The sequence below is a fragment of the Elgaria multicarinata genome, chromosome 6 (assembly GCF_023053635.1).
Source record: "Elgaria multicarinata webbii isolate HBS135686 ecotype San Diego chromosome 6, rElgMul1.1.pri, whole genome shotgun sequence".
Lineage (NCBI taxonomy): Eukaryota > Metazoa > Chordata > Lepidosauria > Squamata > Anguidae > Elgaria > Elgaria multicarinata.
Genome location: NC_086176.1, coordinates 44,989,729 through 45,017,672, shown reverse-complemented (window position 1 = coordinate 45,017,672; position 27,944 = coordinate 44,989,729). Strand labels below are relative to the sequence as shown.

Here is a 27,944-nt window from a genome sequence, read left to right as displayed (position 1 = left end):
GCCTTACCAATGCTCTGTATTTTGGCACTTACCAACCACTAGAATATGCAGAACGTATCTTTCCTTCCAACTTGAGGCCTGAGGATGACCATTTGTTTTTCTGTGCATGTCAAATAGTTGCAGTTGTGCGTATGGATTTGCATAGATCAATGCCAATCTTCCTTCCTTCATTGAATGAAGGTCATTCACTTGTTCTTCCTTAATCAGATTTGTCTAATTTCCATCAGCCTCAGCTCAGGTTCTGTGTCATCCAAACCCTTGACACTTAACACATTGCAGTGAATAACATATTTAAAGTTCAACCAGGACAGAGGCTGTAAATTCTTCTGTGCATAAAGGCGATGAAAACTGAATGAGAAGGCAATAATAGAATGAGCTAACACAAAAGCTGTATTAATACTTACGGAGCTTGAGGGACTGTGCTGTCTCTTATTTAAGAGCGCTCAGTTGAAAGGAGCAGCAGTGGCTACCTCAAAGAGAAAGGAAATGCTTATATAGAAGTATTGAGTTGAACTCCAGAATGGAAGAAAATATAAGGCAAAAAAGTGAAGGCTGAATAAAACTACTAGAGACAAAGCTAGAAAGGCAGATCCTAACCTTAGTATGGAAGCAGGGAGAGATCCAGAACTGCTGCTTAGCACGAAAGTTTTTTCTTGACACGCAAGACTTACAATCAACCCTAAGTAGTTTATGTCCTTCTCAAATAACACCAGGAGCAAAATGCAGTCATGACAAAATGCAGATTATAAGAGCTGATGCAAATCTTCCGGCTCCTATCTGGAGGCTTCATGAGGGTAGCTGTAAGATTTGCAGTGCTGTTTAATATGTAGATCCCAACCCATCTCTATGCCGGCTCCAACAGCCTCTTGGAATGAGCACGCAGAGGGTTTTCTTCTGTATCACTCCCAAATTGTGGAATGCATTCCAGTTAGGGTTACGGTCCGTCTCTCTGCTCTTAGAAAAGGTGTCAAGATACATCTTTTTAATTTGGTATTATAAATTGTTTTTAAATGAGTGTTATTGTTTTAATGTTTTTATGGGGGTTTATCTTGGTAGGGTTGTTGTTGTTGTTTTGGTTTTTGTTTTACGGAAAGGTGGGACAAATACTAAAAATAAATTAAATATTTAAGTTATAAACTCGGGGTGGAAAGTTTTGGGTAATATGGGGGCCACTTTTGATCCCCAGACTTGCACACCTCTGGCCACACTCCTGCCACCATGGTGCCAAATTTGGTTGTGGCAAAAAAAAAAAAAAAAAAAAAAAAAAGTAGCAGTTTGCCACCAGTTTTGGATTTCAGGCTAAATTTGACCCTTTTACCTCTCTGTAGTGGAGTAAAACCTTTTCTAAAACAGAGTGGTTTGCTGCTGAAGTTCAGTGGCAGAACTTGACACTTGAAATTTATACCATGGGTTGGAAGCTGCCTACCCCAGGTATAAACCAGTAAACACACCCAAGAGACTTAACGGTTCTATTTGATTGCTACGAAAGAATATCCTGCTCTATTTCCTCATATATACATTTTTAATCCAGGCAATTTTTGCACCTCCTCCATTTTGCAAGACTTTTTAATGGGTAAAATTGTAAGGAAAAAGCGAAGAGGATTGTCACCTTTCCCCTTGCATGAAGTTGTACAGCTGCTGTAGAGTAGCGGGTAAGAGAACAAGCTGTGATCTCAAAGGTTCAAGTCTCATATCAGTCACAAACTCACTAGATAGCTTTAAATAAGCCAGTGTTCCTCATTCTGAGTCCCTAGTCCGCTCTATGAGGATAATAATACCAGTCCATTTTACAGTGCTATTGTAAGGATTACTTGATAATGATGTGAAGAGTTTTGAACACTGAAAGCATTGTAAAAACATTTAAGTACTAACTTATGCCTGAATAAGTCAGATTGCTAAGGAGTGTAACCAGAAAGCGAAGATCGGTGTCATTGCAAATCTACTTAAGTAAAGCAAGAGATAGTGGATGAGTCCAGATCTGACTTCTGCATAAGAGGCATAAAACTGCTCCAGAGTATAAGTTAATCCTTTGATGAAACAACAAAAAGACTTTTACTATCTAATTTGAGAAGGTGAAATGAAGAAACCTAGGTGAGTTCAGTTCAGTTCTGGTATCAAAAACAAATTATTCAGCGTAGGCTCAGAATATGCTCAGAGGCACTTTGTTCTTTAATTCTAAGTATATGGCTTTTGTACTCGGTCCTAGTTGTGAATCTTGTGATTCTAGTACAAAATAAAGTAGAACCAACAAGCCTGAAGTCTGAGATGAGTAGTCTTACGATTTTGTAATCATATTATTCCCATCCGATTGATATGTTTTCCTCTTGTTTCTAACGGGAAGTTGGAATATTAGGCAGATGTAAAAATGTTGTATGACAAAGAATTTGATCCTGAATCAGATTATCATATGAAGGGCCAGAAAAGATATTGTAAACCGCCCAGAGAACTTTGGCTATGGGACAGTATATAAATGTAATAAATATGAGAAATGTTGCATGAGAAGGAGATGGATACCCTGGATCATTATGATATGAACCGGCCAGAAAAGATGTTTATTCATATCAGATTTAGGATTTCCATTTCCCCCTGTTGTGTAGCATATCGTTGGATCATTTTTGTATATGGTCCAAACTTTGTCCATACTGTGGACAAGTTCATAGAAGTCAAGTTGCCATACATCAGATATCACAGATAGCCATATTTCATTCTTGGACATGATATTTTCAATAGAAGCAGGCAGATTGGTCCTAGGAATGCATGCAGAGTTCTCCCGGTGGCGTAAAATCTGCAATATACACAAGAAAAGGTTCCATTTGAGTCCTGACTCACGTAAAAGTGCTCAAGGAGTTGAAAACCTCATATGTATTATATTGAAGTGCTGTGTTTTGCTAAGATGCTTGCAATCAAGTATTTTCCATTAATAAATGATGAGATAAGGGCTTGCATGTTGAGTCTTTGGGGGTTTGGATCTGACATTCTCCGCTTCCAGTGCTGTTGCTGAATATGAAGGGAAACCTTTATCTGTGAGGTGCATGGGATTCTGACTGATCAGTCTTAGCTCAGGCTAGCAGGAATCCAAAATGCATATAAATATGAATCCCAGGAACAAACGCTTGCTCCTAATAATCCTAATTAACTTTCCTTTTTCTAAAGTTTAAGGTCAGGATAAATTTCTTGTGTTACTTCTTCACATACAAATTAAAGCTGAACTAGAGAGCAAAATAATCTGCAGCTTGTTTTATAGGAAAAGTGCCTTAATAGCCTGCAGCAGAAAACTAAAATTGTTTTTATCATTTCCCTCCCCCTTTCTGTTGTAAAAGCCTTTCCTCTTTATTAAATCATATTTTCAGCTTCTACAGAAGGGCACCAGCACAGATAGCTTTACTGAGCTATGGAATATATCATAAGAAGCAAATGTCCCATTTTTTGCTTAATTTTAGGTTTGTGGTTTTGAATCTTTCTCTGCTTTTAAATATTTTGAAAATAGCAGTAATGCTGTTCACCCATAAGGTATTGACTTGGTTCGTACATAGCACCACCCCGTGGTTTATTTAATCCACGGGTTGTTGAATTCTGTGTTGTCATGATGCACAAACCCAACCACACTAACAAATCATGGTTTGTTAATCACAAACAACCCAGAAAAATATCCCATGGTTTGTTGTTGGGTTGTGAATTCTGAGTTGCTTAAACCATGGGTGGTCATTACAGGCTACAGAGGTGGAAGGGAAGACTGGTCAAAACCAACCACTCTACATGCCAGTGCTACAGTGCCATAAAGGCATTTGGGATACTAGGAGGGAGTGGGCAAAGGAGGACGCAAACAAACAACCCAGGGATTGAGAAAAACAAGCCACAGTTTGTTTATTTGCCAGATAAACCCTCAGTAAAGCAGCAAACCATAGGCTAACTATGAGTTAAATAAACCATGGGTTAGTGTTATGTGTGAACCAGGTCAGAGTGTATTAAGCACAAAATGCGTAGGAAGCAGACAACTTTTCAGCCAGCTGAGAAGGTTTGCAAAGGCAGCTTCAAGCATTATAATTTCCCTGTCCATATGCATTTCCATGTAGGAAAATCTATAGAAACCATGTGGTCACACATAGCAATTGTATGTGCATCGTATTGCTCCATACGCATATGGTTGCTGCTTATGCTTTTCCTGTATCTACATGCATCACAAAAGCGGATCGTACAGTTGCCATACATTATCTCCTTGCTGCTTTCACTCATTTTAATACTTGGAAGTACTTCCATCTGAACTGGCCCTAAATAGGGGCATGTTTACACCAGCCCTATATCCCAGGGTAGTCCTTGAATTGTCCCCGTGCATCCACATGATGCACTGGGGATCCCAGGGGCAACCCGGGATGAGCAAGGACTTTCCCCAGGATATAGGGGATTGTAGCAAACCTGACTTTTCCACGGTCCCGGGACCATCCTGCTCCTGGGTAGTCCCATCCTCCCCACAAGTAGTGGGGCACTTGAAATGGGCACAGAGCTGTACGGCGGCAGTCCGTGCCCATTGGGGGTGGAGAACAGGGCCTGGGTATTTTAAAAAAAACCTTTTGCATTGGAGTGCAAATGCACTCCCCTTAGTAGTTGTTTTTTTTAAAAAAAATGGCGGTCACAACATCCTTCTGGACATTGCGGGACAGTCTAGACACTGGGAAAGGATTGCGGAAGCCGGTAAGTCCGTGATCCTCCCCCTCCTTCCCTCTGCACCCTATGGTGTATACATGCCCTAGAAGAGCTATGATGAGGTGAAGAGAAGAATGAGTATAGTGGTTTGTTGGGAGTTTGGTGAAAAAATATTAGCTTTAATGTAACTTGTTTATATCAGCTTATGCCAGCTTTCCCCAACCTGGTGTCTTCCAGATGTTTTGGATTACAACCCTCTATCATGGTCAATAGTCAGGGGCATTGGGAGTTGTAGTCTAAAACATCTGGAGGGCACTAGGTTGGAGAAGGCTGTCTAACACCGTAACATCACTCTTTTCTCTCAATTTTTTTTAAAAATCTGTAAATTTATATACTAAGTTCCCTCTGCTTAGACAAAATAGTGAGGAGTTAATTTTATTAAGAACAGATATTTTCATTTGTTTTATTTTATCAGTGGACATCTGCAGGAGCCTTGTGTATTCCCTTGGGGAACTGAAAGTTATTTGGCAAGTGTTTTCACAAAAAACACCACCACCAAAAAACCCTCATGATCTGCACAAAATAAGCTGTGTTGTTGCTGACAATAGCTTAAACACAAGGAATTCCCTTCTGCTCTGCAACCTGAAAGCACAAGGCCATTCTACACCTGTGCAGCTATCATTTTTAAATCTTCCAGGGTTATATGTATGCATGACAAAGGGTGGGAGTTAAATCTAGAATGTGTATTTAAAAGTGACAATTTGGTTGTGAAGGAGGAGAAGCCTAAGTGGGCATGAAGAATTTGTATGCCAGCTGTGGCAACGCTTCCTACTGTGAAGGCAAGGCTGCCCAAGAATAGTTTTAATAGTTCATTAAGTTCAGTGCTTTGACTACTCCTGGGATATTTCAAAGCAACAGGACTTAGTGTTAGTGCCTCTTACGTTATTGTAAATTTAATGGAGGTTTTTTAATTGTTTAAGGGTGCAATCCTACTCATGTTTAGACAGAAAAAGTCTAAATATGCATAGGTTTACTCCCTAAATGATTTTATGTACTGGATACATTATTATTATTATTTACTAGTAAGCATGTGCTGAAGTGTTTATCTTCTTTAAATGTGTTTGTTCTAATTTATTATTTTTTCCTTGTTGTAGGAAAGAACTAATACTATCTGGCACTTTAAATCCAGTTAAAGATTTACATCTTGGAAAATTGGCACTAACTAAGTTTCCAAAGAGTCCAGAAACATGGATTCATAGGTTTGTCTTCCTCTGTGTTTCCTCCCTCCCTTTATATTGAAATATATATATTTCAATATAATATATTGAAATATATATATTTCAATATAATATACAGATAGCAGCTGTCCCCCCAATATATATATATATATATATTGGGGGGACAGCTGCTATCTGGGAACAAAGACGACTACCAGCTATCTATAGTAATGTTCTCTTTGTTGTAGAAAATCATATCCATTATATAAAGGGTTTTGTATTGAAAATGAATGTTTTGGGTTTCATGAATCTCTAAATCAGCTGTGACTAACAAGGAAAGAAATGAGGTCATGATGGAGACCTCACTGAAAACATTATATCTAATGTTAGTATAATGTAAGTCCCATTTAGTTCAGTGGGTCTACTCTAATATGACTAACGTTGGATACAGCCCTGTATCCTGAATTTGTGAAAAAGCCAAATTAAGTATTGGAAATTATTAGGCAAATAGTTGAAATTAGAACATAATGTTTCATAATGCTTTTATATAAATCTGTGATGTGGCCACATCTAGATTACTATGTACAGTTCTTGTCACCCCATCTAAAAAGGAATCTCCTAAAAAAGGGGGCAACTATAAGGAAAGACTAAGGAGCTTAATTTTTTTTATTTTGAAAATGGTCTGAGAAGGAACATAAGAAAGTCATACAATTATTAATGGTGTGGAGAGAATTTTTAGAGAGAGTGGCCCAGTTTGGACAATCAAAACCTGGTTTAATAAGCCAGGATATGCCTGGGCTTTGTGTGCCAATGACTGGTAATGTCGGAACAAGAGTTGCCCAATGAAGTTGATTCCTTGTGAGTACAGACTAGGTCCTTCAAAAGGAAGTTCTAGTTTGGAATGCTTTTTAAAAGAATTCATTGTCAATCAGGGGCTACTGCCTGAAGTGACTGACAAAAGCACTTCACTGCCATAAGAAGTATTTTAGAGTATTGACTGATGATTAGTTCAAGGTTAGTGTACTTCTTTTCTCCATTCCAACTTCCTGTTTGTTATGAATTAAAGACTGGTATAATGAAGTAACAAACAAAGTAAAATGTTTTCACTCTCTCTTAAATTGGCTTTTGCACTCTTAACTCTCTACGCCACTGAACCAGACGATGGGTGCTGCAACAACTAATTCAGGAAAACTCCTTGCCCACTCTTGTGACTAAAGGGAATTTGGAATCAGCACCTACAGAAAGAATACAGCGGTTAGTGAAAGAAGAAATGGATGTTTGCTGTGAAGCTGCTGGGAGATATCCAAGTAATTATAATGCCTGGTCCCATCGCATCTGGGTCTTACAGAACTTGGCAAAACTCAGTACAAAGGTATGGGAATAGAAGTTCTGCATTTTAACTTTGTATGAAGAATTTGTATGAGCTGGAACATTAGTGGGTTGTTTTTTTAAAAAAATAATATGAAAATCTTTTGAATTGAATTTCATCACTAATGGCTAAGGAGCTTTTGAGGAGGTGTGAAAATAATGATATGTTCTGTACTGAGCTGATTCACAGAAATAGTCAACCAAACTAGCGGCTGCACAGAGCACTAAACAACAGTCTTGGTAGGTAATTCAAGTCTATACCATGGCAAAGGGAGACAGGAGATTGTGGAAGAGGGAGGAGAGTGGTGAAGATAAATTATGCACTGAAAAAACCCATAAAGTCTCCTGCTAGAATAAAAGAAACAATGTTGTACAACAATTATTTAAAGCCCAATCCTTGGGCTTTCTGCTGCCTGTGTTCTCTAAAGTCAGCATGCATTGTTAAAATGCAAATCGTGTATTAATATAGGTTCAAAGAGATCAAACAGTTTAGAAACACCATAGTGGTATTCATAAGTGCCTTTCAAATATCTAAGGACATCCTTCAGCTCAGCTTATGCTGGTTTAATGAATTAGCATGACATCAAACGACCGGAATGTGGGCTAACTGGCTTTAAAGATGCCTTATCAACAGGAACAGAAATGCCTGTTTGAAAAGCAGATGGTTCCACCTTTTCGGGGCAGCACTCGGTGGGGTGTTCTTTAAAACGGATTGCCCCATCTAAAATTTAAAAGGACAATATCCGTATGACTTTCACATTGCAATTTCTCATCTCTGAAGCCGGTTTGGTGCTTTTTTTATTATTATGCAGGCCCATTGACCTTCCGCCAAGCTATGCTTGACTCTGCATTCTTTCATCTCCACCATCATCTGCTGCCCTGCCTGAGCATTTCTAAGGAAAGGGTGCTGAGTGTGCAAAAGCTGTAAGCTGTGTTCAGCTCCTTGCAGGGAAATCATTTAGCAAACTCTTCTCTCTTCTCCCCCCCCCCCATCTCCATCTTGTTACCTGAGAATCTTCGATGAAGACATTTTAATAATAACCTGGGAAGTATGTCATGGGCCCCAAGAGAAAGTCAGGTAGTCTAGCAGCCCTGTCACTTAATTCCCAAATAAAAAGAGACTTCAAGGACGGACGGACAATGAAGTGAGCTAGGAAAGGGAGTGAAGACTTTCATTCAAACATGAGGAAGGGCTGGTAGCGATTTGCTTCTAAAAAGAAAAACTAGTTCCAGTAAAGTTATGGCAGCCGTTCCAGGGCTTAATCAGAGGAATAACGAAGGTTGCAGCTTAAAGTTTGTTACTTATGCTACACTTAGGGAACTTCATACACGGTGTTCAACGATAAGTCTTACTACACATAGTCCTAGAAAACCAGATTATAAAATAGAGTGTTTGCCAGTAGCTGTACCCAACTTCCAGTGGGTTCAAAATGACATGTGCAAGTTCCCCCATCGTGCGAAATTTTCTGCTTATATTCAAGCAAGCAGGAGTGGCATGTCCATTCAGACCTTGCTGCTCAGTGTGGCAAGATTGAGGACATACATGGCTCAGTTGGCTGGCATACATGTGGAAGTTGTAACGGGGCCAGCATGCACAGCACCACCCCACTATACCCATTCAAGTTGAATGCCTGAACAGAGCTATACATGCATTGTTATGTGGGTAGATGTTTAAGGCCTTGTGTCCCAAGACTGCCTAACCCTAACCCCAACTGGTAAAGCTATTACCTCTTCATGACTTCACAAATGGCAACCTTCCTCAACCTAGTGTGTTTGTCTACAACTTCCATTTCCCCCAGCCACCATGGCTCCAGATGAGTTGAACTACAAATCCCATCTCCAATTGGCCATGCTAGCTAAGGATGATGGGAATTGTACAAGACATAGAGAGCACTTGGTTGGAGAAGGCTGTTTGAGCGATTTCTCTCTTTCTCTCTGTGTGTGTAACTTCAAACTTGGAAGGAGCCCAAGCCACTGTCCATAGTCTCCAGGATTTCTCTGGCCCGAACTTCAGCTATATTTTTCAGGGGGGACAGTTTTCAAAGGAGACTGTGAGGCCATGCAAGGCTCTCACTTTCTGCTCTCATGCTGCTGTCAACTTGCTACCTTTCTCCTGTCATTCCTGGGTGCTTAAAAAAACAGGCTAGTTGCCCAGCCTGGAAGGAAGTGCTGTTCTCTAAGAGATGTTTCCTGTTCATTCTGACTGCTCTCCAGAACCCCCTTTCCTGAAATTTCTCTTAATTGTAGCCCTCAGCTGCTTGCTGGATTTTTGCTGTCTGCATGTGGCTGCAGGGGGTTCCCATCATAGGTGGCTTAGAAGTAATAGTGTCTGTGAAGAAATACAGGTCACATACTTATTCTTCCTGCTGCAGGATTTTATTTTATTTTTAAATGTTGAATTCATGCCCTAAAATTCCTAATTGCTGTTGTTCCCTCTCCATGCTGGGAGCCATCCCTTGCCAAATACTAGCCTGCTTTTCATTTTGAGTTATCGGATGCTAGAATCCTTTCCTTCTGCTGAATCAGCAATTGTTGAATAGATGCGTCTCTGTGGAAAACAGGGACCTGTTAAAATTGCCTTCCCCAACATGTTGCCTTCCAGAGATGTTGTACTGCAACTCCCATTATCCTCAGCCTGCATGGCCATTGAGGAAAGCTGACCAGGTTGGAGAAGGTGGTGTGAAGAAGTGAAAGAAAGATGTTGTATTTGAAGGTCACCCACTTGAATAGAAACTTAAATTAAGAAAGTCATGTGAATAACGCATTGGGAAAGAATGATTGAAAATGCCAGATGGGAAAAGGTGGTCATAGCCTTTCAGTAGATTGTGCTGTGATTGGTTTGACTAATGGTATCCTCCTGGAAACTATCCATGTATCTTTTTGGAGCAACACCGTAGGATAGATATTGGAATTATTGTGTTATGGGGTAGATTTCAGAGGATAACATTGTGTGGCCATTCATCAGCCCCTTGACAATTGAGCTGTGGGGTACCACAGGACAACATCTTGTCCCCAGTGTTTTTTTAACCTTTATATGAAGTTGCTGGGAGTGATCATTAGGGGATTTGGAGCTAAGTCCTACAAGTACACTGATGACACATAATTCTATCTTCCTGTGACATTTGAATGAAAGGCCATACAATTCCTGGATCATTGACTAGACACAGTAATGGGCTGGATGTGGGGCAATAAACTGGAACTGAATCCTGGCAAGATGGAAGCCCTGTGAGTGAGTGGTTTCCGAGTCAGAGAAATAGGCTCATTGCCTGTTCTGGACAAGGTTGCACTCCTTCTGAAAGATCAAGTCTGTAGTTTGGGGATACACCTAGATCCATCATTGTCACTAGAGTCCCAAGTGGTCGTGGTGGATCAGAATGCCTTTTACCAGCTTCGGCTGGCTGGCCAACTACAGCCTCTCCTGGTCATGGATAGCTTGGCCACAATGGTACAGGCACTAGTAATCTCAAGACTGAATTACTGCAATGCATCTATGTGGGACTTCCCTTAAGGCGGCTCCGGAAGCTGGAGCTAGTGCAGAGTTCAGCAGCTCTGCTGTTGCCAGGAGTTGCTCTTTTTCAACATGCAACTATTTTGCTGAGGGAACTGCACTGGCTGCCTATTTGCTACCAGGCCAGGTGTACAAAGCCCTAAATAGCTTGGGACCAGGATACCTTATTATTAATATTATTTATTTATATAGCACCATCAGTGTACGTGGTGCTGTACAGAGTAAAACAATAAAATAGCAAAACCCTGCCGCAGAGGCTTACATTTGAAATGTAGAGTTTAAGTCTGGGGAGTACCTGTGTTGGCTAAATGATGACAAAGTATAAAACAGCCTGCCCTGATGAAAATCCACAGATACTTGCTACAATGGGCAGGTTGCCAATCCCAGTAATTTCATTTTTGGAGAAGTGGGAAGGTCCAAAACAACGCCATTGTTCCTGCCACTTAAATCAGTAAATTTGTGTAGATGTTGTCCTGAAGAGGAGCCTGAAGAAAAGAAGTAGGAGTTAATGTGGACTGGGGAGAATGGAGGAGGAAGGAAAGAGAGGAGTGGGTAGATATAGTTTCTTAATAACGTTCTTAATTAAGACTATTTATTTATTAGTTTAAAATAATTTATACCCCACTTTTCCTCCCTAAGGAGATCAGAACACTATACACTACATACAGTAAAACAATATAAACAAGTAATAGCGAGCAACAAAACTCACAGCTGCTAAGTATCTAGGAAAGCTCAAAGGTCTGATTAAAAGGAATTGCCCTTCTAAATGCAAGCAGTGAAGCAGTCATTTGGATCTTCCAGGGAAAGGAGTTCCAAAGGTGGGAAGCCACCACAGAAAAGGCCCTCTTGCACATTGTCAGCTTGGGAATACTTCACTCTTTTGTTCTCAGCAAAGGTTGAGTGGAGAGAGAGAGAGACTGGGAAGTAGGTAGGTGCATATGTGAGTGAACTTGGAGGCCCTTGGCTAGAGCAGTGTAACATCCTTTGGAAAGAGGCACTCTGTAGTTGAGTCTCTGAGCTTGCACATGAGCCTGTCTGTCTCCTTACCCTCAGTGGAGAAAGCAAAGGTTCCCTGAGCAAACAGAACAGAAATGGAGACACAACTGGAGGAAGATGGCTTTGTGAGTGTGGCAAGTAGAGAATGGATGGAAGAATTGGATGTGTGTGTGAGCGAGTGTGTGAATGGATAGCTGTGTTTCAAAAAGAGAAAATGAATGGTGCATGTGGGTAGGTGGGTGGAGGGGCGGGGGGGGTGGAGCTTGTGAAAAGAGTGCATGACTAGGGAGAAAGTGAGAGAGAGAGAAAGCAAATGTGGTCTTGCCCATCTTTGGCTTTGTCCTTGACCACTGCTTATACATGCCCCCCCTTCCCAGACCACTTTCTCTTGAAGGAATGTGGCCCTTGCCTTTGAAAAGATACTCCAGCCCTGCCGTAATAGGAAAATGTAAAGATTGAGGGAAAGCTGGCCATTGCCTGATGGGCAGTTTAATCTTACTATCTGCTTTTGATTTTGCAGATTCTTCTTGATGAACTTTCTTCCACTAAACACTGGGTTTCCATGCACGTTTCAGACCATAGTGGATTCCATTACCGCCAGTTTTTATTAAAGTCTTTGATTGGCAGAACTGCAGCTGACTGTACTTTACAGATCTATAATCCAGTGGCCAATCAGCAAGCACCCAGTCTTCCAAAAGATGAAGAAAATGATGAAGCAGGAGCTGCCTGCGCAGAAGAACAATGGCCAGATCATCATCATCTTCTTCTAAAGGAAGAAATAGAGCTCTGCACTGATTTAATCAATACTTACCCTGGCCATGAAACCCTGTGGTGTCACAGGTAAGGAAATGTATTGGGAACATAGGAACTTGCTTTATACTGAGTCCATCTAGCCCAGTAGTGTCGACACTGACTGGCAGCAGCGCTGCAGGGATTCAGGCAGGAGTTTTTTTCGAGCTACATGTGTCATCAGATGTGATTAATTTCTCCAAGCCATTGCAAACCGTGAGGCTTGTGGTGATGTGGGGAAAATTTCCTGCAAGTTGAGGGCAAAGATACTTTGCTGTGTTGAAGCACAAGCTTCATTTTAAAAGTGGCCTCATGCAGCTGCTATTGAACCTCAGTGGCTTTATAATCAACCCAAATTTCCTTTTTATTTTGTTTTCTAAAACATTTAGAACCTATGTCTCTAGGGTGGCTAACATTACAATTTAAAGTCATATCAAAATGCCTGATAATTAGTAGCAACATTAATCAGAGCAGCAGAAACAGGAAAAAGTTCTTGTCAGGGCAACCCAAGGTTCTCCTGAAGAGGACTGCCTTGAGCTGACATCTAAAAGCCATTAACGAAGGAGGTGAACTTCCCTGTTCTATATCACCACCCACCATACTTCAGATGTACCTATTATTTCTTGCATTCTGCTTGAAGTCTACCTCCCACCTAGAAGAGGTTTGATCTTGCAGCAAGGTATGGCTTTTGATGTCATAACACCCGTCAAATTTCATGACTTTTTAGAATTTTCTCTCCCAGAAGGCTGCTTTAGCCTGGGGTGAAACCCAATGTTGCATGAGCAGTAGGCAAGCTTGTGCAATGGAATTTCCCTTCCTCTCTCTTGCAGCCCCCTGTAACTCCCCCCACAAAAAGCTCTCCAGGGAATGGGGTGACTTATAGAACATTGTGTGAAATGCGTCTTACTGTGTTGGATTGGAGGGGAGAAATCATCTGAAATCAGGTGGAAGGATCTTGCACTACTCACATAAGGTTCCCTATTTAGATTTCCCCTTCTCATTGCTGCTCAGTAAGACACATTTCACAATGTTCTGTAGATCTCTGGCACCCTCTGGGGAAGTTTTTCAGGTGGCACAGAGGGCTGCATTGGGGAGATAGGAAATGGGAAGAACTGTTGCATGAGTTGCCTTATGCTCATGCAAGTTGGATTTCACCCCTAATGTTAATATTTCCAGATAGTGGGCTAAATTTCACAAAATGCAAAAGAAGCATTGAATGGAGAGCTGCAAAGAAACTGGATGCATTATTTGTTAGCTTCACTGTAGAAGATATCGACCCTGTTCAGACAACACGATAAACCACAGTGGATAAGCATTTTGAGCTAAAAATTATGGCTTAGTGTGTCGTATGAACCATTTCTAACCATGGTGGCTGTATAACCACGGTTTAAACATGCCCACTAACCATTTGCTGCAAAAGGGTTAGCGGCTAACGATGGCTTAGCATGTCTCCTGAACAGGGTCATTGTGGTGTTGGAATGAACCACTAGGCCCTGACTCTTACAATATTTGCTATGCCTGTTGGATACCTTTCAGATTAGTCACTAAAAAGTGAAGCGGTTTATATTCTTCCATAACAAATGCTCCCAATCAAAGACATTGGCCACTGAAGACAATAGATAATCATCCAGAACGTCAGTGCAGACAGGGTTTTGGCCAGATTGGTTTTGAGTACAAGTCTTTTCATTTTATCATTGCATTGTTTGCATTGCACCCACCCTTTTCATGAAACTCACAGCAATATATTTAGGGGGTTGCATTTGTGCTTTCATTTACAAAATGATCAGAGTGATATTTTTTGTATACCATGTCCAATTTGCTAAGTTGGAAGCCAGCCTTGTTTTAAAAATGCTTAAGGTGTGAGGTAACCTATGTTTGGGGGAAGAGCAAAGAAATATTCTTTAATCAGCTGTAATATAAGATGTAATATAAGAAGTGCTGGAAGTTCGATTTTTCTCTGATTTTTTAAAATTTTATTTTTTGCAGACGGCATGTGTTTTACCTTCAGCACCACTTAAAGAACAAATTTCTACATCCATGCACCTGGTCAACAGTTGCAGACAATACTGATGCAACATTGAATAACTTACACCCTGGTGTCGCACTTGGTCCTGTGACCCAAGCCATGGATATTGACGGCTTAATTGAATCCAACAAACAAGGCTACATTCAAGAAACGAAACGTCTGAAACGTGCTCCTATGCAGGACTCTGTCAGTTTGGAAGTGGAATACAGGTTCATCGATCATGTTTTATCATCTTGTAGGGAGGCAGAGCAGGCAAGGTTTGCTGGTGCATACAGAAAATGGCTGGTTTCTTTTCTAGGTCAGTGAAGGAGATTTTTTTTAAAAAAATTGCAGGGTCCCTTGTTTAGTGCAATATTCTTTTTTCAAACACAGGTGCTCATAATGGCACCGGCCACTTTTCAACCCTTCACTGTTGCTATCAGTGCTGAATTTCATTTGACGATAATGGGTTTAGTTTAACTTATATTTTTTAAAAGCACCCTGGTGTTAATCTGAAGGTTGTTGTTTTTTCTGAATTTCTGCATCTCTCCATATCACAAACTCCTTAATTCTAGTACAAACTAAACTATATTTTCCTTAAATAAAGACGAATGAAAGTTTTTAAGTAGCTACTACAACTGGTGTGCCAGAAAAACAGGAAGGTGGGGCAACAGGTTCAAAATGAATTTGCTTCTAAATCTCTCTCCCCTAACAAATCAAAGGCACTGGCCACTGAAGACAATGGATAATCATCCCAAACATTAGTGTAGACAGGGTCTCGGCCTGATCGGTTTTGAGTACAAGTCTTTTCATTTTATCTTTGTATTGCTTCCATTGTACCACTGCTTTGCTATCAAAGTTCAGGTTGCAGTCAACCTGTTTCCAGTTCAAATTTGAATTAATATGATGACTTTACTATGACTTACATTTCCATTGTAGTGCCAGTTCTAATGGAGTATAGGAAATATGAAATGACAGGAGAATTATAAAAAGATAGAACCATCTCTCTTACTCACCCATGTACACTTACATTTATTATAGTTCCTCATTGCATGTCATATTTTTATTTTCATTTACTTACATCGGTGTTAATGATGTATATTTTGGACATATTGTGAACGCCATAGAATTACACAAAGCTTCATAAGTATAACATGCCATAGATAAACACTACAGATGTTTAGGATGAAAAGGCCTTTTTGTGTGTGTTTAAACAACAAAAAATAAGTTTTTCTTTATAGATGTTCTGATTTCTTTCATTGAGAATGCCTGTTCTCTTCAGCCTCCTCCTTGTGACTTTTCTTTTTATTTATAAATCCATCAAATGTACACTGGGTGGCGAGACAATTAATTTTCTTGTTGTCAAGCTTTTATTCCTTATTGCTAACAGCACAGTGAAGTATGATTGATTTTGTTCTGGTATTTCATTAAGCTGACCTACATTTAAGATTCCTAAGCCGTTGTAGTAATATTATGCTAAATGTATGAGAACAGCCCAGTGAACACAACTTCAGTATGAGTCTCCATACATACTCCAAAGCAGGGCCTTGTGTATGAGCAGGTTTGCACACTGACTTTAATCAAAATGGCAGCTTTGTGTGCACCCAGTGGAATCTGTATACACTACAGTCAATTGGAAAAGCATGGCTTAATTAGAAGTTCTACATATATAAGGAGCCCCACAATTCAAGCCAATAATACAGGGCAGCACTACTAATTATGGAGCCAATGGCTTAAATATAATATTACATGAGTAGACTCCCCCATGCTCCCTTTCCTTCTTCAGCCCCTGCCACTTCCAAATGTACTGTGAAGGTTTCCCCAGCCCTCCAAGAGCATATCTGGGGAGAGAGGGAAACTGTTCCACCAGTGTTTTCTGTTCTGCTGGTGGTTGGTCAGGGTTGGGTACAACACCATGAGAGTGGATGTGTTTCGGCATACACATGAAAGACTTTAAAACAAATCCTGATTGTCTGAAAATAATATGCCACTTTTAAAATGGGCTCACAAAATAATAGTTTACTTGGATTTCTCACACCACCCACCAGCTGGACAGGTCCAGCTACCATGAAATGTTTCCAATTAGAATTGTTAAGCCTGTTTTCCTTGCACAAAGAGAAGATATGTGTTCTGCTTCCCCCCCCCCCCACTTCTTGTAGGAGTAGTAGAAGCATGGCCAGCATCCTAGGACTTGATTCCATTGTCTGAATGCAGCAGTGCAATAGTTAGCTTAAATCCCATGCAAGTATTTAATTGGCCAAAGGAAAAATACTGATGCTTAAGGGTTTCTCTGGGTCTCACAAAGTTGGAGGTTGACTGGAAGATAAGGAAATTTATTTTTATTTATTTATTTATTACATTTCTATACCGCCCAATAGCCGGAGCTCTCTGGGCGGTTCACAAAAATTAAAACCATTCAAAGTATAAAACAACAGTATAAAACCATAATATAAAATACAATATAAAAGCTCAACCAGATAAAAACAGCAGCAATGCAAAATTACAAATTTAAAACCATGTTATTTAAAATTTATAGATTGTTAAAATGTTGGGAGAATAAAAAGGTCTTCACCTGGCGTCTAAAAGTATATAATGTAGGTGCCAAGCGAACCTCCTTAGGGAGCTCATTCCACAGGTGGGGTGCCACAGCAGAGAAGGCCCTCCTCCTGATAGCCACCTGCCTCACTTCCTTTGGCAGGGGCTCACGGAGAAGGACCTCTGAAAATGACCTTAGGGTCCGGGCAGGTACATATGGGAGGAGGCGTTCCTTCAGATAACCTGGCCCCAAGCTGTTTAGGGCTTTAAATGTTAATACCAGCAAAATGCAAGATGTCCACCTAGGAATAGGGCATTATTTGTTTAATCTGCCCCAGTCCGCTATAGATTTCTTGTAGCTGTACAATTCCCAGAAAGTGTGAAGCGCCACACAGTTTGGCTTTTAATGCACCCAGTAATGTTACTCAAAATACAGGTATGGTATAGGCAGTCTTGACTCAGCATATAATTACATTTTATCTTTATGAAATGAATTCACTTAAAACACAGTCCACTAACCACTCAGATCATGCATTCGTTGCAATGGGATCCTGTGGTTTTTCCATGCAAGCACCATTGAGATCATTCAAGGATGTGCAATGGACAATTTCCTCCATAGAGGATTTACTCGTTTGTCTTTAAGTTTTGCCATTCCTCAGGTTTATCCATATAAATGTACAATGGGGAAAGGTGGGGGATATATGAAACAGCGATGCAATAAAGGCAACTGTTCATGGTGGGCAGAGAATTCCCCCTTCTGCTTGAGCTGGATTGATTTTATGAAAGCTTTCAAAGATAATAGTGAAACGTGACTTGAAATCCATTTTTGCTTCCTCTTTGATTTTTAAACTGAAGCCCAGCTAGATTCCCTGGAGCTATATATAAATAGAGATAACTCTGCTTATTAAATTTGGCAGCCCTTCCATTATCATAGACATAAGGTCAAACTCTGCCCTCAAATATGCATTTGTGCCTCCCAGTGATGGCAGTAAGAATTGGGTATGCAGAAATGGGGACCACATTCTAAGTCTGCAGTCAAATAGAGAAGTATTTCTGGGTTTTAAACGTGCCTCAATGGCTTTGCAAAATGTAGGGGAGAACCTTAAGGGGTTTAATGCGATACAGGCAAGAGTGGCTGGGAAAGAGTGCCTTTTTAAGATTCATAGAAATGACTGATTAACAATTTGAATGAAAAAGCAAATAAATCCTCTCTCCTGCCTTTTCTGCAGCTGAAATCTTGCAATGTTGGGTACCTAAAAACAAAGATTCCTTTGTAAGCAAAATTAAAATTAAGATAAATTAGCATAGTTCATAGCAAAACATGTAATTTCTCCTCTAAAATCTAATGAATTGTTTAGACATACAGGTAAACAGAAGCATTTTTTAACCAAAAAAACCACGTTTTTATAGTTATACTCTGAATAGCTTGTGTAAATACCTGTCTGAAGTCTTTCCTTAGCAATGTATTTTCTACTGTGAAGATTTGTGGCATTGCGTAACTAGGAACTCACAAATTTTAAACACTTACTTTTAATTTGACTGGTTTGAGATCCCAGACTGGGGCAGGGTTATATAAGCAGCAGTCACATTTATTTAATTGTGCCTCTGGGCAATGGTGATTACCATACATTAAAAATCACCTAGCACAGCTCTGCAGTGCTAAGTAATGCTATATTGAACATTTAGAGTGTTAGAGGTCAAGGTATTCAGACTTAATAATTGAACCAGGGCATTATACCTAACCACCCTTTCAGCACTAACCTCTTGTTTCATTCTTACTGTTGTTTAAGTTAATACAGATATGACATCAAAGATCCTTGAGCATCAAATTGCATGTGTGTCTTTAAGAATTCAGAGAGTGATAGGTCTACTTTTTTCTGCACTGTACATTACATATGAACAAACGCAACGGTCTTATTTTACCTTGCACACTTGATAAGATCTTGCAGTAGCACCTTTTTTTGGTGTATCTGAATTGCAGATATTTGCAAATGTCACATAAAACTTCAGAAATAAGAATGCTATTTAAAAGTATTAAACAGTGAGGTCAACAAAAGCAAACAACCATTAAATAATGTTTTCTGCAATAATGTTCACATTGACTAGTTCTGATTCAGCAATTGCACTTCATCTTGCTAAAATAAAACTGATGCTGAAAAACTATTTTATCTCACTGATAAAACAGGCTGTATGTATAAGATGGCTGTTGTGACATCATTTCTTATAAAATGTTTGAATCTGTACTAGCCCTTAACTTTGTGTAAAAATATTGTTTTTACACAATATTAAGCTCTGCCATGGTAAATACCATGTTGAACCATATTCTTTTTGTTTTGTTTTTCTGTATTTTTAAGTAATGGAAAGCAGCTGTGTGAGAACCTTTTGCTAGAGGATAAATCTATTTGTCTTCATGGGAAGGGAACATGAGCTGTGTGGCTTGGTCATCCCTCCAATGAGTTTTCCCTGTTAAAGCTTATGGTTTGTTGTTTATTCGTTCAGTCGTTTCCGACTCTTCGTGACTTCCCATTGCTTTAAGTTAAACAGGAAGAGGGAGACAGCAAAAGGACCAGAGTGGATACTTTTGCCATTTTGAGCAATACGGTGGTAATATGAACACGAAAATTCAACACAGGAATGTATTGAACTGTGGTGATGTTGTCTTCAATGTGGTGCATGTAAATATAGCCAACACCAGTGGAAGCTATTTTATTTGTGTTGTAGGCTTGTAACAGTCAATCTGTTTCTTCCGCCTTGTTACAACAATTCTCAGAATGCTTATACTTTATTTTTTAAGTACAGTTTTGTTTTATTATGCAAGAGTTAATAATGGACACATGAATAATCCACACATAATTTATTATTAGTTGCATTGTTCCCATTACATAGCAAACATATGTATAAGAAGAAACCATAGTGATATTGTGATGCTGTTAGTTTCACCCCTATACCTTAAATCTGATTCTAGTTTTGCATCTCCCTCATGGTGTGTTACATAATTAGAATATTAAGTGCATAATATGATTGACTTTTACTTGCTCTACCCTTTTTTTTTTTTAAATGCAATTTGTAACTGTTTAAAGTAAATAATTTCTGCCAGTATCAGGAAATGGCTGTACAGCCAACTCCAATAAGCAGTTTTTGAAGGTGCTCTATAACTTATTGAGATTACTAATATTTTTTGATAACAAAAATAATAATTGTGCTTTTAGTCTCATTCCAAACTATAATGCTTTTTGCAAAATACACAAGTGGACCCATGTTTTTAGTATCTTCTTCTGTAATGCTGAAAATTAGATTGTCAGTTTATATTTACTCTAGACATCTCAAAATCGACCAAGTGAAAGATGGATATGACTTTTAAAAGCACCTTAGACACGTTACCCTCCACTGACAGTACTTCTGTGGAAATTAAGACACTTTTGATATTAAATATAAGGTGAGGGGAACCCACTACTCTGAAACGTATTTTAAATGCAGGTTTTGGTAGAAGACAAGGCCAGTGTGTATTGATGGACAGACACACACACACACACACACACACACACACACACACACACACACACACTCCACCACCACCCAACATTGTGGGATGTCCTAAATAGCTTTCTCTCTAAGAGTGCAGTGTAACAATGGTGGTGAGGGGAGTGGTCTTTTACAGATACACACTGACTACCTCCCAAAAACCAAGATAAGGCCATGTCTTTTATCAAGAACCTAAAGCTTAGGGTTTGAAAAGAAGAACTGCATCAATTAAGTGAATCTAATTTTTTAAGGAAACAAATGTTTCCAGCAGTTTTAGAAGTCAGAAAGCTCTCCAGTGCCTGGACTCCATTCTGCCATTTCCACTGTATAATTGTTAAACGAAGGAAATGGGCATGTGTGGTCAGGTGATGCTTTTGGTATATATCGAGGTCAGTGGTAGAAACTCTGACTCTTCCCTGTGACTTCTAGTTTGTACTGCTACTTTACTCAGGGCATAGACTATCTAGTGCTTTAGATTCTTTTTTTACCATTATATAATTTATGATGTGTAAATACTTAAATGCTAAATGCATAACAATAGACTCTTAACAATTTAGCTATCTAACTAAATGCTGTGACTGGTTAACAGCTTTTTAAAAAATCTGCCATTTGCTCTTGTTCTGCATACATATAGTTTATTTTGGATCTTTAAATAAAGTAGCTGTGGGCCTCATCTTGGAAGTTAAGTGCTTAGCTCTTTGCACCTGAGGGTTCCTGAATGGGGACTTGAGATCACGCAGCACAAATTATTAACTCCTGCTGCTCTTGATGACTCATTATAACACCTAAACAACTTCTGGTCCCCAGATCACACATAGATCAGTCTTATGGAGTGGGGAACAATAAGAGAAAAATATAAACCAGGTATTATTATTTTGTGATTAAGACACCCAGTGATATCTGGAGCATGCTTATTAACATGGAGCATAATCCAACCAGAATTAATGAGCATGCTGTAGAATCCCATGCATTTTTACTCAGACATAAGTCATAATGAATTCCACAAACTTATTCCCAAGTAAGGGTGCATAGTATTGCAGTCTAAAAGTGTGTTAAGTTTGAATGATGTCTATAATCAAGAGACCCAATGGTGTAATATTATTGTAATGAAATAAGAGGTGTTTAAAATTGGCCAAATTAAAATTTTGAAATGAGTGGAAGATACACACTAGCAGCACCCCGGGGGATTGCAGACATGCATATGTAACTACGGCCAAATGTCCTATTTACATTTGATAAATACTTGAATGGATATGTGCTTGGAAAAAGCATTGTTATTTTCATTGTGTGGAACTGTAAAAATGGCTTAATAAGTGGTACTTATACCAGAAGATTAAATGTTTCCCACTCATCTCTTCAAAAGTCCTGAGCAATTTCCTATGTTATATTCCAATTACTCCTACATTATATTTTCAGTGTGTATGTGTGTGAGTGAAAAAGCCCAGTGTTTCTTGTCCTAGTGTCATTACAACATAAATATCAATGCAAATTTCTAACTTTTACAGAATAATACAATGAATGCAATCCATAAATCCACTGCTGCTGCAAAACCTCCACAAATTTTAATGCAAGAGGTTTTCATCTGGATTGTACTGGAAGCTAGAATAAAACAAGGCTATGGCTCAGTTCAGATGTAAAAGTAAACTATAGTTTCCTGCAATGTGAATGAACTGTTACAAGCCACAGACTTATACATTCTCCCCTTTCTTTTTGTCTTTCATCCCCATAAAAAGATTGGAAGCTTTCAGTTTTGATTTTCCACAAACCATAATTTCCCATGTCATCTGATCTTGGCTTGTTCTCACTAGCCGTTATTTAAACCATAGTTCCCCCAATCTCCTCAGCTGGCAGTGAAAGGGGAGCGACAGATACCCAAGGCTTGCCATGTCTTTCAGATAACAGGAAAACCATAGTTTCCTGTTACATTTTAATCAGGCCTTTGTCAAGTTCAGTGTTGATGTTTTGTCACCTCTTATCTAAATAATGCTCAGCAAAAAGAGGACTAAATATACCATTGTGATTATTCATTTGTTATGCAATGAAATGAAATACAGGAACAAAAGTAATAGGAAGTCCAAATAGTGAAATTGTTATTCCTCCAGAGGATGCGAGGAAGGATTTTGTCCTCTAGTATTTCGCTTCCCTTCCAATAAGCAGTGACAAATAGGAAATAAATTACCTACAACACATTAATATAAAGAATTTCAATTTAGATCCAAGGAAAAATAAAGTTGATACTTTGAGCTGGCTTACTATTAATCCAGTAAAGAATAAACAATCTTTCTACTATAACGAATGTTAAAGTTATATCAGTACAGGTTATTGACTTCAACTATGGCTCAGATATTCTCACTGATGCCAACCATATGCAATTTTTGAATGGCAGCTATACCATTTTAACAGGCTATTTGGCAGAAATATAAGAGAAACTTGGAATTCCCTCTCAGTCATTGTCCACAGCAGCTAATGAACATTTTTATTCTAACTGGAGGGTTTTATGTGAGCATGTGTTGTAATTTTATATTATCTTTTAAACTATTGTACACTGCCCTAAAACTGTTGGATAGGGCAAAGAACAAATGAAGTGAATACCAATCAATTACTTGCCCTTTCCCTGATAAAGATTGTAAACTTGGTCTTTTCAACTGGTGTGCCATCAAGAAGAATGCCATTGGCGGAAGGCAATGAAGGGCTCTATGGATGAAGTGCAGTGTGGTGGCTAGAGCTGTAATTTGTACTTGGGTTTCCCATATCCAAAGTCCAAAAAACCCAACTGTCATGATGCTTTCTGGATGGCCTTGTTGTCTCAGCCTAAAATATCTCACAGAGTGGTTGAGAAGCTTAACCACCATTCTAATAAAAATATTCCATCATAAGTGAAAGCTCCCATTAAGAAGAACAAGCAAGAAAAATCACCAATGGTTAATAGTTTTTTAGAGTTGGGATCAATTAACATGACTGTGCTGAGCATGATTAACTAGTTTTTGTACCAGGCTTACGATATTTGGACAATTGGAATAGTTGGCTTGGAGCAGAGTCTTCCATTTTTGCAGTCTAGTGAGTCATCAAACTACACAAGAAAACTTGTAATAGAATGCACAATTGCAGTTTTTGTTCTTGACTGTTGTATGTGATGCAGTTGAAGCTAATGGAAAAAAAAGATACTTGCCCATATCCACTGGCTCTTATTTCTTTCTGCTCAGAATTTTGTTAGTAACAGTTGTTCATGAACTACATCTTTTTTCCTTTCTTTGTTTAATCATGCTGCTCACTACTTCCAGAATTGTCCTGGGATGTTTTTTATGCTCACAGACTTTCAGACCCCCTTACAAAAGCCTTTCTTTAAATAGAGAAGTGTATCTACACTTGCCCTTTGAATGTTTAGCTGTTTCCTTAATGGTGGAGAAGTAAAATTGGGATGGGATTACAAATTTTAACCAAGGTATAAAAGCCACTTGAATTCAGGTCCTCGATACTGGCCCATTCTTGGGAGTTTTGGCCATCATATACCAGGGGTGGGACATAGGTGAATACATGAAACTGCTTCACATAAGGATTGGTTTCTGCTGCAAAAATACAGTAGGATTGTTGATAGCGTCAGTATTAAATCAAATGCAGTAATATGCTGAAAACATGGTGCAGTTCAAGAGTAAAACTCATTTTATGTACAGCATGTCCCAGCCATTAGCCATTGACCATTCTGGTGAGGAATTATGGGAAGGGCAGTCCAACACATCTGGGCTCCAGATTAGGGAAGGTTGTGCTACAGTAATGCTTAGCACAAACTGTTCACATGGACACAACCTAAATACATGGGCAGTATGTCATTGTGATCTTTTTTCACTGGTGTTGAATAGTTTTGATTTTTCCATGTTCAAAATCCAAGGTACATATTTCAGTGCAATAAAAAAAAACTGCATACTTTTCTATCAGCTCCCCCACTGGTTTATATTGCTGCTAAGATTTAGGTATAATGTAGCTACATAAAGTACTTCTATAAGTGTACTGTAACTACCTAGGAATGCATAGCTCTCTTCCACTCATTCTCTCTTTATTCTAACTCTTTTATAAGTTTGGCATCTTTCTAGCAATTAAATTGATGCTGCGTATTGCAATTTTATGAAATTCTGCTTATGTCTGGACAGCAGTGGAAACTTCATCCTGCTTAAAATGTTGACATAGCTGGTCATCATGGTAGAAGTAAAATGATAGCTGCCAACCTCCCCTTTCTGCAAAGAAAGTTATGCCTTGATTTTTCTCAAATATTTTGTACTCACATTAAATTCTTTTCTTTCTTTAACCTTATGCTTATAATAAACAATATTACAGACTGGTTCTGGAATTCTATCCATCCCTATGCAGATGTCTTCCAAATTTAAAAGGTAAAATCATAGTGGTAACAGTGACAATGAACAGCAAAATGAATTTTCCACTTATTTATCAGTACATTTGGATGTGTGTGTGTGTGTATTGGGATTTTTGTGTGTGTTTATATATAATGTTCTAGTGACAGAATATACTAAGCACAGTGATAAGTTATTATATTTCTGTATAAAATGGAAAATAGTGTCCCTTTTTTGTTGTTAAATGTTGGCAGTTTTTAAATAAAAATTCTCCTAAAATTGTAGTCTTCCATGTAACTATATCCTGAAGTTCAGTTTATTTTCATCTTTGTAAGACTGATGAATTGTAATAGTCCCTGAGGCTCCCAACTGTGGAGGGGTGGAGAATAGGCCTGTGGGCCACATCCTCTTCCTACTAACCAGTGGTCATTTGGTAGTTTCCTGGCTCTTGCATGGTTTTCCCCCATTCTAAAAGATTGAAACATCTTTCAATCTGGACACTAAGAGCTTTAAGATAAAATATACTGGTATTTGTCTTATTTTGGCCATGCTCCTTTGGCCTTCAGCCCTGTTTACCTGAAATTGAATTTACCCCTTGGGCTGAAAGAGGTTCTGCACAGCTGCTGTAAACATTAACGTAAGTGTTAATATTGAAGATAAGCTAATCTGAACAACCCATACATAGCTTGCATATTAAGAATGCAACTTGAGGCACCTCCACAGGTCTGGACTGTATTCAATGCAGTGGGAAACAAGCAGTGCTGGGTGATAATAACTTGGCTCTTTGCGTACATGATATAGTACAGGACTGCATTGTATATTTCACTCCAGTCCCTTGAATGGCAGCTGTCAGGAGGAGTGTGGTGAAGCTGCAGTACCAGGAGGCTTCAGTGCTGACTGCTCCATATGCTTCTGAGTGACAGCTGTCATACAAGTCAGGGGCTTACGGACTTTTTTCAGCATTCTACTGGAAATAATTATTACTGTTGGATCCAGTCCATTTCCAATTCATATGTTGCTCAGTCCTTAGAAACCTGCTGTATGATATTGCAGAGGTGACTGGTAAAAAAAAATGATGGAATTTACAAGGGATTTTTAGGGGAAGGTTTCCTATAGAAAGAAATATAATAATTTTGACAGCAATAGTTTTACTTCCTACTTTATTCTTAGGTTTCCTGTAAAAATTCACAAAAGGATAATAAACTCAGTAATATATGAGACAATCCTTGATTGGCACCTTAATAAGAGCAGAACTAATCCTATCTAGTTTTTCCCCTCTTAGACAGTCACCACATGGCATATTTTAGCCATTGCCTAATTCTCCCTTTTGTCTCCAAACCTTCGGAGTTATTTATAGATGTACCTGAGGAATAACAGCATATGATCTGAAGTACCACTGCATGAACAGGCTTCAAATGCCCTCAGTCACTATCAATATGGCAGGGAGGCTGTTTTGGATTTCAGTGTGGAAGAGTGAGCTTTTCCACACTGTAAGGGTTAAATTACAAACGCAGTGCATGTTAAGAGCATTACATTATTTGTGCAATATAATTATAACTTTTTCTTTTACCTAGGTGTATTCTCAATACAAAGCAATCTCACCCTCCCTTGCACATGGGTGCACAACCACATGTATCTCAATGAAGCAAAAGAGTTTTGTTAAATTTGTATGCCTACTCATCCCACATTAACACTTTATAAAAATAGTCAGTAGGGCAAATGAAGCCCTGACAACCGGGGGTGGATGGGGTTAGATCAAAGTCATCTTTGGGAGACTGTGATTTTGAGGGGAGATTATTTATATTTATTTATTATTTATTAAACTTATATACCGCTCCCATAGCCAGGGCTCTCTGGGCGGTTTACAGAGATGCTGCATATACACATATAGCTGCATTTCCCCTAAAGAATTCCATGTGGTTGCTGATTTTATTGTTAAATTCACATTCTGTTCAGTATTTTTACTTTCACCCAACAATTCGTAATGAAAAATGTATCAAAAAACAAACAAACATGACATACCCAACACAATATAAGCAAAGCAGTGACTGAATAAAAGCATTTCTATCTATCCATCCATCCCTGGGGAAACAAAAATGTCTTCGCCTGCCAACAAAAGAATAGGTGACATGGGGAGAGCATTCCAAAGAGGCAACGACAGCCAAGAAGGTCCTGTTTATGGTCATAACTCATCTTGCTTCTGAAGATAGGGAAACGCAGAAAAAGAGTCTTTGACGAGCTCAGTATATAGACAAGTTCATATGGGGCATTATTATACACCTGGAACTCATGTGAAGGGAAAGTAGCTGGATGGGATTTTGAGCAACAACAGAAAAAAGGATGGTGGGAAAAGGCATAACCATCCTCTCCCCACTGCTTCTCCACTTAAAATCAAGCCGTTGAGGCTTTATTACATGCATTTTGGTGTAATGTGCAGTTTGTCTTTCAATGACCTGGGGTTCACATATAACACTAACCCATGGCATGGATTGCTGAATTCTGGGTTGTTGTGATGTGTAAACCTGGCTGTGCTAACAAATTATGGTTTGTTAACTGAACAACCCAGAAATAGAAGCTATGATTTTGTTGTTCAGTTGTTAAACTCTGGGTTGTCATTACATGCAAACCCAAAACAAAGGGATGTTTCACCAGGCGACAGAGATGGTGAGTGGTAAAAAACAACAACACCAGCCACTCTACATGCCAATACAACAGTGCCACAAATGCATTTAGGATACAGGGAAGGAGCAAGTGAAGGAGAAGGGAAACAAAATAACCCAAGCATTGATTAAACCACAAGTATGGTGATTGAGGAATTAATCACATGTGGTCTGTATAGACTGGCTTAAATAACCAAACTTTGTTGGCATTCAGTGAATGATCTATGAGTTCTGATACTATAGAATTGCTGCAGCTGTACAGATGTGGACGTTATAGGCATGTCAGCCCACCATAAGTTATTTGCAGATATGATTTCCTTCTTGGGGGTTGTCAAGTTGTGCAAACCTGGCGATTTTGCA

General features: G+C 39.1%; 1 protein-coding gene across 1 annotated transcript in view; it reads left to right on the top strand.

Moving 5' to 3' along the window:
* Positions 1-17,069, top strand: part of PTAR1 (protein prenyltransferase alpha subunit repeat containing 1) — a 34,631-nt gene extending 17,562 nt beyond the window's left edge. Inside the window, exons 4-7 of the mRNA XM_063129325.1 lie at positions 5,796-5,900; positions 7,017-7,230; positions 12,251-12,570; positions 14,506-17,069. Of these exons, the coding sequence (XP_062985395.1) occupies positions 5,796-5,900; positions 7,017-7,230; positions 12,251-12,570; positions 14,506-14,851 (985 nt within the window). The 3' untranslated portion in view covers positions 14,852-17,069. The remainder of the gene's footprint in view (positions 1-5,795; positions 5,901-7,016; positions 7,231-12,250; positions 12,571-14,505) is intronic.
* The last annotated feature ends 10,875 nt before the right edge of the window (positions 17,070-27,944 follow it).